At 30.5% G+C, this 16,773-nt stretch overlaps 1 protein-coding gene across 2 annotated transcripts; it reads left to right on the forward strand.

Moving 5' to 3' along the window:
* Positions 1-10,206: 10,206 nt before the first annotated feature.
* Positions 10,207-14,188, forward strand: LOC114183716 (cytochrome P450 85A). Of its 2 annotated transcripts, none has more exons than XM_028070831.2 (9): positions 10,207-10,828; positions 11,626-11,947; positions 12,051-12,200; positions 12,588-12,833; positions 12,919-13,005; positions 13,147-13,225; positions 13,537-13,643; positions 13,721-13,845; positions 13,990-14,188. In XM_028070831.2, exons 1-9 carry the CDS (start codon positions 10,638-10,640, stop codon positions 14,081-14,083), a joined length of 1,401 nt encoding a protein of 466 aa, XP_027926632.2. In that variant the 5' UTR covers positions 10,207-10,637; the 3' UTR covers positions 14,084-14,188. The 2 variants fall into 2 exon arrangements, with proteins under 2 accessions (XP_027926632.2, XP_085528967.1); XM_085672841.1 differs by lacking the exon at positions 10,207-10,828 and adding an exon at positions 10,913-11,535.
* The last annotated feature ends 2,585 nt before the right edge of the window (positions 14,189-16,773 follow it).

Here is a 16,773-nt window from a genome sequence, read left to right on the forward strand (position 1 = left end):
TCAAATATTACAATTCATCATAAATGGAATTATATGTTTAACTCTCATTATTCTGATTTTTAACGTAAGTTTTGATCCATTCTTAACCTAAGAGATTTGATAAGGTATATCATATTTATATATGCATTATATAAGATAATATTAGAGAACAAGAAAAATAGCATTCATTATAAATGAGAGTACCGAATAATTTTGCAATAAGAAATATCTGAGGTTCTTTGAAAAATTCATTTAATATTTTACATTTCTTTGTTATTTTTATATTTATTTTTACTTTTTAAATTTTTTGTTTGTATAAAAATTAGGATAACTTGTTTGTTTAAGTATCTTTTGTGATCTTGTGAATGGAAGGTATTGATGAAAATGAAGATAAGACATAAAGAAGTAGAGGGCATTGGTTCCACAAGCAACCCACCAAAAAGAGACAAAGGGTCAAACTATGAAAATAAAATGTGGAGCTAAAAGATGTTAAACAAGCACTTGTTAGAAGACAACCAGTGTTTTCTAAGATTTTTATTTAAATTTTATTTTTTTTTATTATTTTCTTGTTTGGTAGTATTTTAATTTGTGTCTAATTTGCTTAATTATTGAAATTCTATCTGAACTTGTTATAATCATGTTTTCAAAATATATAAATTGAATGTTTGGATAATCAGTTGAGTTAGAATATGTTTGAGCAATAACTTTCTTGTCTCATACTATTGTGTATATTGTTGAGATAACCTGTATTATACATTAATTGTGAAATAATATGTTTATATTTAGTGAGTCCTTGTTCAGTACGAGAGTATGACCAAATTTTTGGATATTTAAGTATGGAAACATTTGAGTGTTGAAAAGCATATGATTGTTATGGGCTTGAGAGTAGAGAGCTATAAGAAAAATAGTTGTTATCATGAAATTGATTTTTGTCCAATTCTTGTTAATATAGTCTCATAATTGGTTAGAAACGATAAAAACATTTGTTTGATATGTTTAAGCTACTTAGTCAAATAGTCAATCCTGATATATGTTAATTGTCTATTGTTAACCTTTTTTTAGTCTAATTGTTTCATTCTTTTGTCCTTAGCCTTTAAAGAAAATACATTTTGTCCCACACCTTAACCAAAAAGAACAATTTGAAGTATAGTATAAACACCCTGCCAGGGTATGAGATTGAATAAGTGTTGAGTATAGTATAAACCTGATTATGAACCTGTGTCATAATAGTTACGACGAAGTTATTTTACCTGCTTCGGTCGTCGCTCGGCACAACTCCTGCGTGATGTTACTACACAGATTTGGTTGAATGTTCAGTCAATATTACACATATTTTCATAATTTTTGAAGTGATTGTCATTTCTTTAGCCGATAGCCAATTATTGTTACACATATTTTCATAATTTCTAAAGTTTAGAATAATTGTCACTTGATCGGCCGATGACATATCATTATTACACATATTTTTATAATTTTCGAAGTGATCATTATCATCACTTGCCGGATTGATTAATATCACACATATTTTTTTTATATGTTTAATGAAAGAATATAATGTTAATGTTAAAATCACACATACAGTACACACTCTTACACTATAATAATAATGTTAATGTTAAAATGAATTTCTTAGAAATGTTTAAATTTATCAGATTATAAAATTTGCAAACTAAAATAAATAGATAAATAGTGTATATATTAAAAAGATCAGTAAATACTCGTATTCTGGAATAAGTTGGGCCAATACATGGAAGTAAAAGAAGAAAACATGTCAATATCCTCGTGTGCAGACACGTATAAGATTTGGTGACATAATTATGGTAGTTAAAAGAGAACCAGAGAAAGAAGATTGCCACATTTCAGATATCTTCATTGGAATCTTTGGATAATATCTCATTTTATGTTTTAAGATATGGTCCCAGATGCATGATTTAACGGTTTCAAGATAACAAGGAAGCAATTAATGAAGATATACCATCTTTTTCATGTTTTTAATGAACACATACTAAATGGAGGCTACATCAGTTACAACTTTTCAGAGTTTAACAAAAATTATAAAACCATGAAAGAGACTTCTTAAATAAGAAGACTAAAAAAATTAAAACTTTTTGTAATAAATTTAGTCTATGATAGAAAATATAACAAAATGAATTATTAACGATTTCTTTGATATGTATCATTGTTAAAAAAAAAATCTCATTTTTTGCGAATTTTATTTTAATTGTTTTTAAATACTTCAAATTTTATTATAAAAACTAAAAAATATTTTACAAAATATCTTATATTATATTTTTTACAATAAAATTTGTAAAAATTACGTACAAATTTTATAATTTTGTAAGAAATAATTACTTATAAAATTAATTAAAATTTTTAATAAAAAAAAAATTCTTACAACTTATTTAATGTAAGAAAAATTTCATGTAAATGTACTCAAACACACACTGTTTAAAAAGAAGGGAACAATAGAAGCCATATACGGTGTCTTTCAAAATATAATTTGTTTTCTATTTTTAGTATTTTATCTTAGAAACAAATAATAACAACTTTTTTAATATTTTTCATATAAACATTTCAAAAACAGAAAATAAAATGAATAAAAAACAAAAGAATTGTTGTAAATAAATTCGAAAACAAATTTTTAAAGTAACAACATAAAATAAACAAGGTAAAATTGGATAAAAAAAATAGTTTTATGCAAGGTGAGGATTGATTGGGGGGCATATGATGAGTTGATATAAAAAAGAGGCCACAATGGTGAAAAAGTGAAATGAGGGTATGCACCACATAATCAGAAAGATTGATGTGATGAGGGATTCATTGGAGGAAAATAAAAAAATAAAAAAATAAAAAAAACTGAATGAGATGGTTCATGAATGATCACGTCGAAACAAAATACAAACAATCGTGCACATTTTTGGAGCAAAAGAAGATAACAAAAGTTGATGATTATAGTACACCTATCGAAGGAAAAACGAAGAGCTGAAAAAAAAAATTGAAATTTGTTGACAGCCACTGGTCGATAGAATCAGCCAAAAACAGAGCCGTGATCAAAATGGTATGCATTGGCTTTATTCAGACAAAGTGATCAATAAATGTTCCTCACCAATCTCATTATGGTGTGGTGAAACTTTTGACATATAATATAATATAACGTAACATGTAGTAGAAGTACCAGTATCTTCACCAACTTATCCACGATTGAGATAGCTCAAAATATGGAGCCAAACATCATGAATAACTACATGACAACCTCAACACAGTTCAAAAAACAGACACCCAAAACTCTTTCTCTGCTCTAACTTGCATTACACCCACAATTGCTCCTTCAATTACATAACCTCATTCAAGACTCACATGTGTAAGTGTATATAATATACAATCTTTTGATTCAATCAAAATTTTCCTTCTCTCACGGTCTTCACCCTTTATGTTTGAGAGAGAAGGAAATTGAGGAACGAAAAGGGACACAAAAAAGCACAAGAAAACAGAACAGAGACCCTCGTGCAAACTAGTTGTCTCAATGTACATCACAAACTTTTGGGACAGAAAAAAAAATGCATAGCTGAAACTTTGGTTTAAATGAGAAATAAATGAAAAGGGAAAGAGTATAAACTTGATGCATGCGTGTGGGTAGACATTCCTCTCTTTCCTTTCTGCAACCATTGCCATGGCCCACATCGCCCAACCAAACCAATTATTTGACACTTTTCTTTCACCCTAACATGTTTAATCTATTTAACCAAATTCTAACGGTAACTTTTTAAACCAATGGTAAATTTTAAGAATTAAGTTTTGTAGCTAATAATTGATTTTACATAAATTTTTTTACACCATACACGATATACAATTCTTAGAAAGGAAAATAAGTTTCATAATGATTGCATAAAAAAAATCATATGTAATAATAAGCAGGATTTTTGTCTGTCAAATAATTATCTTTAGATTTTCTTTATTGATTTTTAGATTATTATGGACAAAGAATTATTGTTAGTGCAATCAACGTCATGTCCATATTCACACATATACGTAGACAAGTCTAAAGGAATGCACACATTCACAAAGATATAAATAGAAAGTGTACATGTTTCATGATTAATAATTATACAAAGCGGAAATGAAATTTTAGGCTAAATATATTTTTTTAGCATATTTTACTCCTATGAAACTATAACTATATTAGTAAATCACTATAAAATGGACTATAATTGTTAGTTCTCATTCCATGGAGACATGAGCATTCAATGTCACAATAACAAAAAATAGTTTCGAAATCAAGACTTGGAGAGTTAAAATCATATAATTACAGTATCCTAAAAATAAAATACAATTAAGTAAACATTTTTTCATAGAAACACAATTAGATACGTCAACGGGACGGGTAGGTACAAATAGCAGTTCCCCCAAATTCTACTCGTTGGATAAATATCTACCATGTACCCATACCCATATATGCCAAGTATATGTTATGAGGGTACTCACATAATTTTTTAATATCCACGGATACCCGCGGATATTAAAAAAAATATTTAACATATTTTAATGATAAATTCAAATCAAATAAAATACATAACATTCATAAATTTTAAACAAAGTCTAAATAACCCATTTAAATAGTGTTGAATGACAGTTTACAAAGAAATAATTTTTTTTAAAACTAATTGATAAAAAAAATAACTCATTCAAAATTAATATGTTAATATTTTAATCATGTTGTTTTATTTTTTATTTAATTTAAATTAGAATATAGCGATTATGGGTATCCACGAATACGGATACCGATAATATGATACACGTACCCGCCCCATTAACATGCGGGTATTATATCCGTTACCGCGTGTATCCATTTACCATATTCATTTCTTACCTGTTACAAATTTTATCCACAAATATTTATGAATACAACTTTTTTTGATATCCCTAAATACAACTACTCTAAGATTTGAACTCACCTAATAATACCAATAACACCGGCAATTTAAGATTTTGAAAATATAAAAACATGAAATTGTCTGAATAATTCTTTGGCTCAAAATTTATGCCACAATTTAAGCAATTTAAGTAAAAAATACAATTACACACGATAATACTTAAGAAGTAATAAGGTGGCGTAGTTCTTAAAAGGAAAGGAAGAAAATAAAAGTTGTGGATTTAATTCTTTTTATTAACAATTTGAAGAAATAAAAATGATAGTATTATTTGTCTGTCATTTGAGTATTACATAAAAAAAAATCAATTATTCCTATATATTTTAACGTGTATTACACACCAAATACAACTAGTTTTTACAATCAAATGGACAAATTTATCAACTAATCTACATATTCATTAGAAACATCTAAATTAGGCCAAAATACACCCTATGCTTGTTTTAATCCATATTAAATCTGAAACCAACCTCAAAATTCAATAACTCAATTTTGGTAGACAATTAAAGGTCCTTTCGACAAAAAATTTAAAAAACAAACAAAACAGTATGACTTAAGTCCTCATTACTAATGATTTCATGTTTTTCGAGTAATAACAACTCTATAAGAAAAAAGAGATGAAATTATACCAAAATTTCATAAAGACCTTGAAAATTACACCTAACAAATGAAACATAAATAAAAATATCAAAATACTCACAAATAGAATCAAGATGGGAGCTCAGGGATAAGAAACTAAGAGTCTTTAAAGGAAACGAAGGACTAATTCAAAATCAAATTCACATTTGCTGGAAAAAGTCTATACTTAATCACCTCCTTAATGATGAAATTTAATTGATAAAAAAAATCCACTTTAAGAAGCTGGAAAGAATATAAAAAAAAGAGATAAGTTATAAATACAATAGTGACATTCACAAATAAATAACTAAATAACTAAATAATTAAATCTAATTTGTATCTATAAGATATAACTTAAAATATTAACATGTATTATTCTAATCCATTTCTTTTAAATCATCATATACATAGAACCAACAATTATAATAAACATTATTCCATGGAGCAACATAGGTCATGGTAATTTGTGCATGCAAAGTGCACTAATACAAACTTAAAATGAAGTACTTTATTTTTATTATAACACCGAACTTCTTTACTTTGGTTGTAACTTGTTTTATGTTAGGTGCCATTTGCTGTAACAAATTATTCCCACCGAAATTGCTCTTCTCAGAATAAAATTTCAATCTGTCAACAATATTAAAACATTCTGTATATTAAATATTTAATTCATATACACAACTATAGTGAAATTTATTTTTTTCACAGACAATTAAATATTGTTTAGTGTTTATGCAAAGAAGTTTAACATTAATATATTTCTAGGTAGACATAAATGTCTAAATTTTTCAAAAAGAAACCAAGAATCTGAAACACATGAAAGATGAAAAGAAAAAAAAAATGATTATATATAGTAATTTGTGATATGAGGGAAGAAGATGTTCAATGTTTGGTGTCAAATCTTTCTACGTGGATCCACATTTTTCTTTTGGTCACCATCCAATCTAACCTTTTTATGCCACTTGAAGACATGTCCTCTTCTTGGTGCAAATTTAGTCAAAAAAACAATACCACGATTGAGCAAAGAAATCCATGTTAACCAGAAAATCACACCTCTTATTGGAATCATGTTAGAGCCGTGATCATCTCGTACTTCTACGTAGAATATCAATCATCAAACTCTACTCAACAACGATAACTTCTTACACAGTTTCAACTCCACTGTACATGTGGTTTTACTCACTAATAATTTCATACGCAAACAAGACAAAATTGATTTATATGTTACTTGATTAAAACTATTATTTTTCTCTCTCATTTCTCATAAAAGATAAATTTTCAATTATGTATGTCTTACTATTATAAGTGATTGTGCAAAAATAAAGATATTGTTACCTAAATGTGAGTATAAACACCACATTTTGTATATATGAGAAAGTTGAACACCATATAAGAATGAAAACCCATAAATTCATTGTTTTAAGGTTTTGAGTAGAAAATGATCGGTCCCTTGTGTGGGTTAGACTCAAGTCTCATTAGTATTATATTTCTCTAATAAACTTTCTCTTTGAGGATCTGTCAGTAATATTAGTTGATGGTTAGTCTTGGTGACTAGCACATACAAGTACATTATGTACATTAGGGTTCCTATGTCGAAAGTCTTCTTACTAAATAGTTCAAGTTAGTGTATTCCTTTAAAATAAACAATAGTACAATTTGTGGTTAGGAATACTTCCGTTTGAGGGGGAATATATCTATGTGGAAGAGATTCACTCTTTGTGCGAGTCTAAATCCCAAATTGATAGATATGACAAAATTGAACATCATATTAATAATAAAGACACATCAATCTGTCTCAGTTTTAATGTTTTAGTTTAAAAATGATATCAATATTTTATGTGATTTGAGCTCATGTCTTATTTGTATCTTCCTAATGACCTCTTTTTAAAGATCCATAAGATATTAAAAAAAATAATAAGAAGATAGAAAACAAATGTTAAATATTGTCCATGAAGAATTTGTGCGAAAGTATCCTAGGATTTGCATGGATTGTGTGTCTAATTCAATTAATATGGATGGGAGAATACTAAACACGAAGAAGGAAACTCAGAAAAAAGAAAATAATAAAAGGAGAAGTGTTTCTTTCCGGTGATACATGGTTTGGCCTGAGATCCAGTACTATGGTTTCCTTAACAAGCAATACTTATTGATTTGTGATTGAAGTGTTTTGAAGAGGGAATAGTATTGAACATATTTTACAAATAAAACTAAGGAGAAACATATAAAAGAAAAAACAATACTAAGAAGAAAGTGACAGTTTTTATAATAGGATGGCATGGCATTATTCACCTCATCTTCATCGAATGACTTTGATTGGCTACCATCTTTTGTACGGTTAATGTCCAATGTTCAGTCGGTGTACAGGGACCAAACCCTTTCTTCTTTCTTCAATTTCTTTAAGGTTTCTAATTTTCACGATTTTAAGGATAAAAATCTACTTCAAACAGTCTTCATCTGTTTAAGGGTTTTGCCCCTAAAACTTTTCATGTTCTCACCATGATATACGCTAGCAAATTTCTTTTCCTCTGATACCAGGAAGAAAATAAACTTATTACAGTTTCCTAGTGAACTTATTGTTTCTTCTCAGTTTACATAGAAAAAAGAAGAAGAAGAGAGCAATAAAGAAGTTATATATGAACATAAAGACAAAAATACCCTTGTTTATTACATAGTTATTTTGTTATTAGAGATATTATTGTTTATTATATCATATATTTTATTACACTTTTTTATCTTAAGTGATAAGGTTATTAAAAAACAGTAAGATAATAAAATTGGTCCAAATTAAAATTTGTGTTCTGTAATAGTGAAGCTTTTGTGATAGCAGCCAGTAAGAAATAGAAATTTTGGGTTAGTTATGTAAAAGTAAAAAAATATTATAAATGATTGTTACAACTTATGATTGAAAAACATTATAAAAATCTTTTACAACATTATCGCGTGCATTATTTTCTTATTCTAAAACATAGACACTGTAATTTTGATGTTCTTTTTCGATCGTTTTCTGTACTTTTTGCATGGATTTTCCCTTGTTTCTTTTCGTTTTTGTTTTTTTAGAACAAACTAACAGGTTTTATGTAATATTATTAATAAAAACTATTTTAACTTTTAAACATTACTCACAATTTCTCTTCAAAACATGTTTTTTTTTTCTAAAAAAAAATTGGCAAAATACGGAAGAATTGATCCAATAGTCATGTACTGTATGACACAAAAACTAATTCATTGGTTATTATATCATTATCTAAAGCGAAAGACAAGTGTTAAGTGGTGTTCTTAAGTAGGAAATCAGAAGTAGAATTATTTTTATTTTTATTAAAATACATAAAAATACGATTATGATTTTGTAAACTGTTTTTTTTAATAATTTCAAATAAAAAAAATCTCTTACAGTTTTTAATTAGTGCCCCTCAAAATTCCTTCGTGTGTGCATCCTATCAAGTCTCAACCATGCAAATTTTTGTAATGAACAAGAAGGCCAAAACTGAATAGTTAATCGAGAACCATTTTTGAAAAGTAAAAATCAAATTCCTTTATCTCAACCATGCAAAATTTTCGTAGTCTACAATGAGCCAAAAATCGAATAGTAAAGGGTAATCAGTAACCATCTTTAAAAAATTATATGTTAATTCAGCCAGACGTGATTAGCAGAAAACTAAGTACTTATCTATGTAGCTACACATGCAGAATCTTTTGCTCACAAATCACATAATTGAGATAAAAATCATCAGTCATGGATGTATCAATGTTCCTTTCTTGGGACATAACAAGTTTCGTGATGAACTTCATGTTGGTTAAGATATAAATGGCAAGGTTTATCTTTCATTGATTATGACTTATGTGTTGTTACATGTAAATACTTAATAGGTAGATTTGTCTATGAAACATAATACATAAATGAGTGTAATAATCGTCTCACAAGTTACTTGTATAAGTTTGAATTAAACACAAATTCATTTGTTAAAGAATATATACGTTCTAATCCTTTAATTTATTTTTCTCTTCGTATTTCTTTATTTTTTTCATGAACATGATTGAGATGGATCTGATTGTAATCACAACACTGAATAATCCAAAAGACGAAGAACACAGTTGAATGATTCTTTAGGAATTACAGTGGCACGAGAAGAAATTTGAAATTGCAACGTGGACAAGTTTAAAGTTATCTATAAAGCAATATTTGATTGACTGAAATTGAACCATTCTAGTTTTGTAAGAAACTAACAATTTTTCAGAAAGACAAGTTACTATTTTTTTTTTCTTGACGAGTTTCTGATTTTATTTTGTCAAAAGGCTAATTCGAAAAAGGGATAATACAATTATTGTTGATCTCCATGATATACAAATTCGTAATCACCACCAACTATATATCAACCCATCATATGACAATATTAAAATTTATCATCTAACTTTTAACATAATTAGTTACACAAGATCAAAACTATTGACAAAGTTAAATAATCCTGACACTTTGTTATAATTAAGAGTGAACACTAATACCTCAGAAAATAAAGTCAAAATCAAAGTAGCAATAATGTTATTCCTCTGGGTTACATAATTCAAAAGAAAAAAAAAAAAACATTTTTCCATCCAATGGTAACCCAAATCCAACAAAACCTTATACAAAAAGAAGTGTGGCTGAGTAAATAGTTTACTGTTATATACTTCATTGAACAATCATCAATCAACATCCTTCCAACCGACCCTTCCTTTCTTTCTTTCTTCTCTTACTTCTATAAAGGTAACAAAGGTTTCTGGCTTAAAATCTGTATTTTTTATACACAAATCATTGAAGGTTGCTAATGTCTGTTGAGTTGAGTTGTGCACTCCCCTGACATCCCTTCCAAAAGGCAACTCCTTTTTTCCACCCCTATAATCTTCAATCCATTTTCTTTTTTCTTCGGGTCTTCACTTTTCAATTTTTTAATCTTCAAGGCCTACAATAGGGGATGCCACTAGGCCATAGAGTGGCGGTTTTTTTTCTATGTAGCTATTCTTGTTATGCGCAAATGGTAGCTCAAGGACCTATATATATGTGTATGTTGGTGCACTTCTCGTGACTTCAACTGAAGCAGGCTGTTGCTATCTTCAAGTCTCTTCTTGAAGACACCAATGGCTTTGTTCATGGCAATTCTTGGCGTTGTTGTGTTTGTGCTCTGTTTTTGCTCTGTTCTCTTGAAGTGGAATGGTGTTAGATACAGGAGGAAAGGCTTGCCTCCTGGCGCAATGGGTTGGCCAGTTTTTGGGGAGACAACCGAGTTTCTTAAGCAAGGTCCAAACTTCATGAAGAACAAGAGGGCAAGGTAACTTCATATGTGCTTGTTTCCTCGTAGTTATGTCTTGTTCGGTTCTTTTGTGTAAGTGGAGGAAGTTTCTTTGGTGACAGTTAAAGTAAGTGTTGTGCTTTTGGAGTGAGCATGATTTGTTGCATATTTTAGCCTCTCTCTTTTTTTTTTTTTTTTTCGTTCAGAGCTGTTTCATCAGCATCCCCTGCATGACACTGTGATTTGTCACAGTAATTAAGGATATGGCATGTACTGGGCCTGGCATCTTGCATTTTCATGAGGAACAGCTTGTGGCTGTTCATTCATGAAGTGGTTTAAGAGATGCCGATGAACGTTGTTTCAGAGTAAAATCAATGAACTACTACTTGCGTTGTAGTTCTGGGAGTGAAGAGAAGAGGAAAGTGGGGTGGGGTTATAAGGCATAGACGTGAAGATCCAGGGAAAGATAAACTCTCACTGTCCCTAATGAATGGCACTCACATCATCAACGTGTGAAATGAAAAAAGGAGACATTGGATATGCACAACAAGTTTTTTTTTTTTTGTATAGTTGTTTTTGTAGAGCAAAGAGAGATGTATAATTGATGTGATGGAGATATGGAAAAAAAGAAGATTTTGGAGATTGTTAAAAAAAAGTGTAATAGGAATAGCACGAAAAAAAACATACCTGTTGGACAAAACATGATCTTAGTAATATTTTTCCTCAAACTAGTTAAACTGGGTGAGGTAAATACTATTCATTCTTGTACTTTTGGTCTTTTACCTAATTGGTTGTGATTATAACTTTATTTTTTCCTTCTGTTTTGTGAATGGCAGGTATGGCAGTTTTTTCAAATCTCACATTCTGGGGTGTCCTACCATTGTATCCATGGATCCGGAGCTGAATAGATTCATACTGATGAATGAAGCAAAAGGGCTTGTTCCTGGGTACCCACAATCCATGTTAGATATCTTAGGCACACGCAATATTGCAGCTGTTCATGGCTCCACTCACAAGTACATGAGAGGGGCACTGCTTTCAATTATTAGCCCCACCTTGATCAGGGATCAGCTTTTGCCAAAAATTGATGAGTTCATGAGAACCCACTTGATTGATTGGGATAACAAAGTCATAAACATCCAGGAGAAAACTAAAGAGGTTTGTTTCACCATCGATTCAAAACTGAATACACTACTTCACTATTTAACACCAAAAGTTATCAGAATTTTTTCAAGTACTAATTCTCAAATATTTGGAACAGATGGCTTTTCTCTCTTCCCTGAAGCAGATTGCTGGTATGGAATCCAGCTCAATAGCTCAACCCTTCATGACAGAGTTCTTTAAACTAGTTTTGGGAACACTCTCTTTGCCTATTAACCTTCCTGGCACAAATTATCGCGGTGGATTGCAGGTATTGTCCTTCATCTTTAACCATTGGTGCTTTATATTGCTCCTGTTTGATTCCACATTGAATTTATCTAAAATTCACAGACAGCTAATGATGTTTTTGGTTTGGTGTATGTTTTTTTGTGTTTGGTCTCAGGTTAAGAAAGATATATAATATAATAACATGGTTCAAATTTACCTGAGTTGAAAATTGAAACAACTTTTGTAAAGCATCCAATGAAAAACAATACTGAATTTTATCATTAAATCATTTTTAAAATAGAACAATTTCTTTATGTGCAGATTCACATTTACACTTCAACACTCAAATTTTACAAACATATAAGAACATTGAGTTATCACATTGCACTGTATTTCGTTGATTATACATTGATATGTGTATGTGTTGTAGGCAAGGAAAAGTATTATCGGCATTCTGAGTCAGTTGCTGGAGGAAAGGATAGCATCCCAAGAATCCCACGTGGACATGCTGGGTTGCTTGATGAATAGAGATGAAAACCGATACAAACTAACTGACGAGGAAATCATTGATCTAGTAATTACAATTATGTATTCTGGTTATGAAACTGTTTCAACAACATCGATGATGGCAGTGAAGTATCTCCATGACCATCCCAAAGTTCTTGAAGAAATCAGAGTGAGTGCAAAGATTCTCATGTTCTCTAGGTATGTTGTTTTCGCTTTATTATACTCTGCCCTCACTGTGATAACACTGAATGCAGAAAGAGCACTTTGCCATAAGGGAAAGGAAAAAGCCAGAGGATCCAATTGACTGTAATGATCTCAAGTCAATGAGGTTTACTCGTGCGGTGAGATGCTGCTATCTTTATCTTTTCATTTATTGTTATTGTTTGATCTGTCTTTTTTGTTTTTCTTTTCAGTAACTGTGTTGAATTGAATGAATATTTGATCACGATATTTATGTTGTTTGCCATCTCTGCCCCTTGCAGGTGATTTTCGAGACCTCGAGATTAGCAACAATAGTTAATGGGGTTCTAAGAAAAACAACTCACGACATGGAACTAAACGGTGGGTTATGTAGCATGTCTCAAGCTTTTTTGCTGTATACTTAGGTTTATGGGCTCAAGAAGCTGTTTTTGACTTTCGGGGTCTTATTTCAGCAACTTTTTCTGCTTCAACAAAACTTCTTAGAAAGCACCCGGAGAATAGATTTATCCCTAGGATAATGTAATTGTACACATGGTATTACCTAAGAGATAACCACTTTAAACTTTTTAATGTTTTAGTCGCAGTGGAAATCAAGAACGAGACCATTACAAAAAAATTGTTACTTTATTGCAATGAAGAGACTTATTGGAGTATTTTGTGGTTGTTTTCAGGGTATCTGATTCCTAAAGGGTGGAGGATATATGTATATACGAGAGAGATAAATTATGATCCATTTCTGTATCATGATCCACTAACCTTCAATCCATGGAGATGGCTGGTTTGTAACACAACCTATACCTTTTTTTTCTTCGTAGTGAAAAAGCAGCATAATTAATGATGAACTGGAAAATGCAGGGTAACAGTCTGGAGTCACAAAGCCACTTCTTGATTTTTGGAGGAGGAACCAGACAATGTCCAGGGAAGGAGTTAGGGATAGCAGAAATTTCCACTTTCTTGCACTACTTTGTAACTAGATACAGGTGAGGGAATTTATCTCTTTACCTAATCAGCATCCATCACATCCAAATTCGTTTGTTTGATGATGTTACTGATGGTACACATTAATGAAACAATGGTTTGTCTGTTTTGATAAACACACATGTGATATTTAATGTTGATTGCAGGTGGGAAGAGGTAGGAGGAGATAAACTAATGAAGTTTCCTAGAGTTGTGGCACCAAATGGACTGCACATAAGGGTCTCATCTTTCACTAGCTAGGCTTTTGCGCATGTACAGTACTGAGATATAGGAAATAGTAGGGTTCTTTTGTATGATAATATGCTCTAACAACTAGAGAAATCAATCAAAATTAGCTTCTTTCCATTCTTGTTTTTCTTCTTTCTTGAATTTATAAGGGGCAATGAACAAATCTGGGGGCGTTTAGGCCTGAGTTGTCAGAACTCAGGCCTAGCCCATGCTTAATTAGTAAAACTTTGAGAGTATACGATTTGTGGATCAGAGTATGTAACATGGTTTGGTCAAAGCTAGAGGCTAGTGTACCACACTCTAAGATGCTCCTTTCCCTTTCAATTTCAAATGTTGCACACTTGGTCAACATGGGCTAGGCCCTATAAACTATTGGGCTCGCCTTTCAAAGCTAGGACTCAGTTTCAGCCCAACTAATATTCTGCCATACTTCAATTCAACCCAAACGTCGCTTTCATACGAAAAAAAATATACTAAAGAAACTGAAATAATGAGAAATGGGATGTGAATAAGCATGTTGAGAAGTTTAGTTCGGTGGGAAAAGAACGAGTTTTTGTATAGAAGTGTGTGGTTCGTGGAAAAGCTTTCGCACGGTTCAGAGAACAAAGCTCGTGAAAGTATGTTCGGTTTGCTACCATTTGTAAGTCACGTGAATATGTTCTAGAAATATTGATTTGAATTTTTTTTTTATGAAAAAAAATCGGTTCCAGAAATTGTAGAAAGCTTGTTTCAGAATCGTTTCAGAACAAAGATACTCCCCGGAAATCACATTTGCAAAATGTAAAATGGCATTTTAAAAACTTATAGGGGTGCAAGAAGAAAAAGCCATACTATCGTTCTTTTAAGCTTTTCTGTATTGACTCATTACACTTTGGACTATTGGGTTTTCAAGTCTACAAAATTGGGCTTTATCTTAAACCTAAAAAAGGAAAAAGAAGGTGGTGACCATTTTGCCTTTCTTTTCACCCCTCTCACTTGTTTATATTGCCGAAATTATTTTTTCAAATATTTTTATATTAAATCATAATTTGGTCTTCATTTAATTCTTGGTCAACCAATTGGCTTATCCTATTTTCTTTTTCACAATTCTAGACCTCATAATTAATAAAATTCACAATTTTACAAAATCAGTATTTTTTTTTAAGTGTGTTGTTATGGAAGTTAAAGGCTTGACCCTGTGTTTCTCACTTAACCTAAATTCCCAAAAGAGAGAACTTATCAGTGTGCTTGTGAATGTGACATTTTCAAAGTAAATGGCAAAACGTTGACCAAAAAACTGAAAGGGTTGGTGAGTGACCTAATCATGGTGCCATCTAGACTTAAAAATTGCCTAACCCAGTAAATGGATGATCAATGTGGTTTGTGCCCCATTCACGACGTAAAAGCAGATGCATTTTCCACCAATTCTGCCTAATATTATGTTAACCTAACATTCTCAAGAAAACAAAGGAAAATATCAAATAACAATAAATCACAAACTAGTACACAATATGAGCATATCTAAAAACAAAATTGAAATAATGTTTTATCATTTTGCGAGAAATTAAGAAATGACAACATTTTTATATTAATCAATCCAAATATATTTCTTGCATCACCATTCATGCACACAAATTTCCACAAATAAGCAAAGTCGCCTTTCTTTTTCGTTTTGAAAGCAAAGAAACTTCCCTAATTGCACGCATACGCATCTCAATTCCCCTTTTCCGCCTCTCTCTCCGCATCAAAAGACACCACACAAAAATTGAACCCACAAGTTATGGCATAAAGAATAAGAAAAATATATTATATCTTACAAAGTTAAGTTACTTTATTACAATCATTAAACACGATAATCAGCTAGTTCAAACTTCTATATTGACCTTCACATGTTCTTTCTTCATGCATAGAACTCATAAAACAACGTAAAATTGTGAAGTTTGTTAAAGACAAATAAACTTAACAAGTTATGTACTAAATGCTTTTCTTTACTTTTTGTATTACAATCATGACTTTAGAGCTAAAATATAAAAATAAAAAATTACTCTTTTTTAATAAGAGAGATAACAGTGGACAAAATAGTGTCACTCATGTACGTTGATTACTTTTAGATTTTTCTTTTTTTTGCCTGAATTTGAACAAAATTAATTATATTTTGTAATTGAAGAATTCAAGAGTTGAGAATAGTCTTAGCAGCGTGAGAAGGGGGTTGGCAGAATCATCACAAACCATTTTGACCATTAGTGTAAATTGAATGGGAAAAGAAAAGAAAAGAAAATGAAAGTACTAATTCCACAGAAATCACTTTCAAAAGTGGGTCTTTTTGTAACTACTAATTTGACCAAGACATCACCATAAGATTCTTCTTTAGTTAGAAATTGACATTTTTTTGATCCATTAAAAGGCATTGATTTTTCTTACCCCCTTTATTCATTCTACCTAAATATCAATTTGAGTCACTGAAAGAAAGAGTAGGGTGACTTTTCTTCGTACAAGAATTCCATAAAAGAGCACAAAGCAACCCATACATCTCATAAACAAAACAAAAAAATATATTTAATAATTAGAGAATCGTATATTCAGTTTCCTTTATTTTAATATAAGTTTGCTCTTGGTGAGTGTATATTTCAAGTATGTGTTATTGGTCAAATATAATTGACATAATCAGATATTGTCTTCAACAGAGGATAGAAAAAAAAATTAAGAAAATATCATTAACAAAA

This window comes from Vigna unguiculata, chromosome 5 (assembly GCF_037176805.1).
Source record: "Vigna unguiculata cultivar grain cowpea cultivar isolate G323 ecotype 2 chromosome 5, ASM3717680v1, whole genome shotgun sequence".
In the NCBI taxonomy this organism is placed as follows: domain Eukaryota; kingdom Viridiplantae; phylum Streptophyta; class Magnoliopsida; order Fabales; family Fabaceae; genus Vigna; species Vigna unguiculata.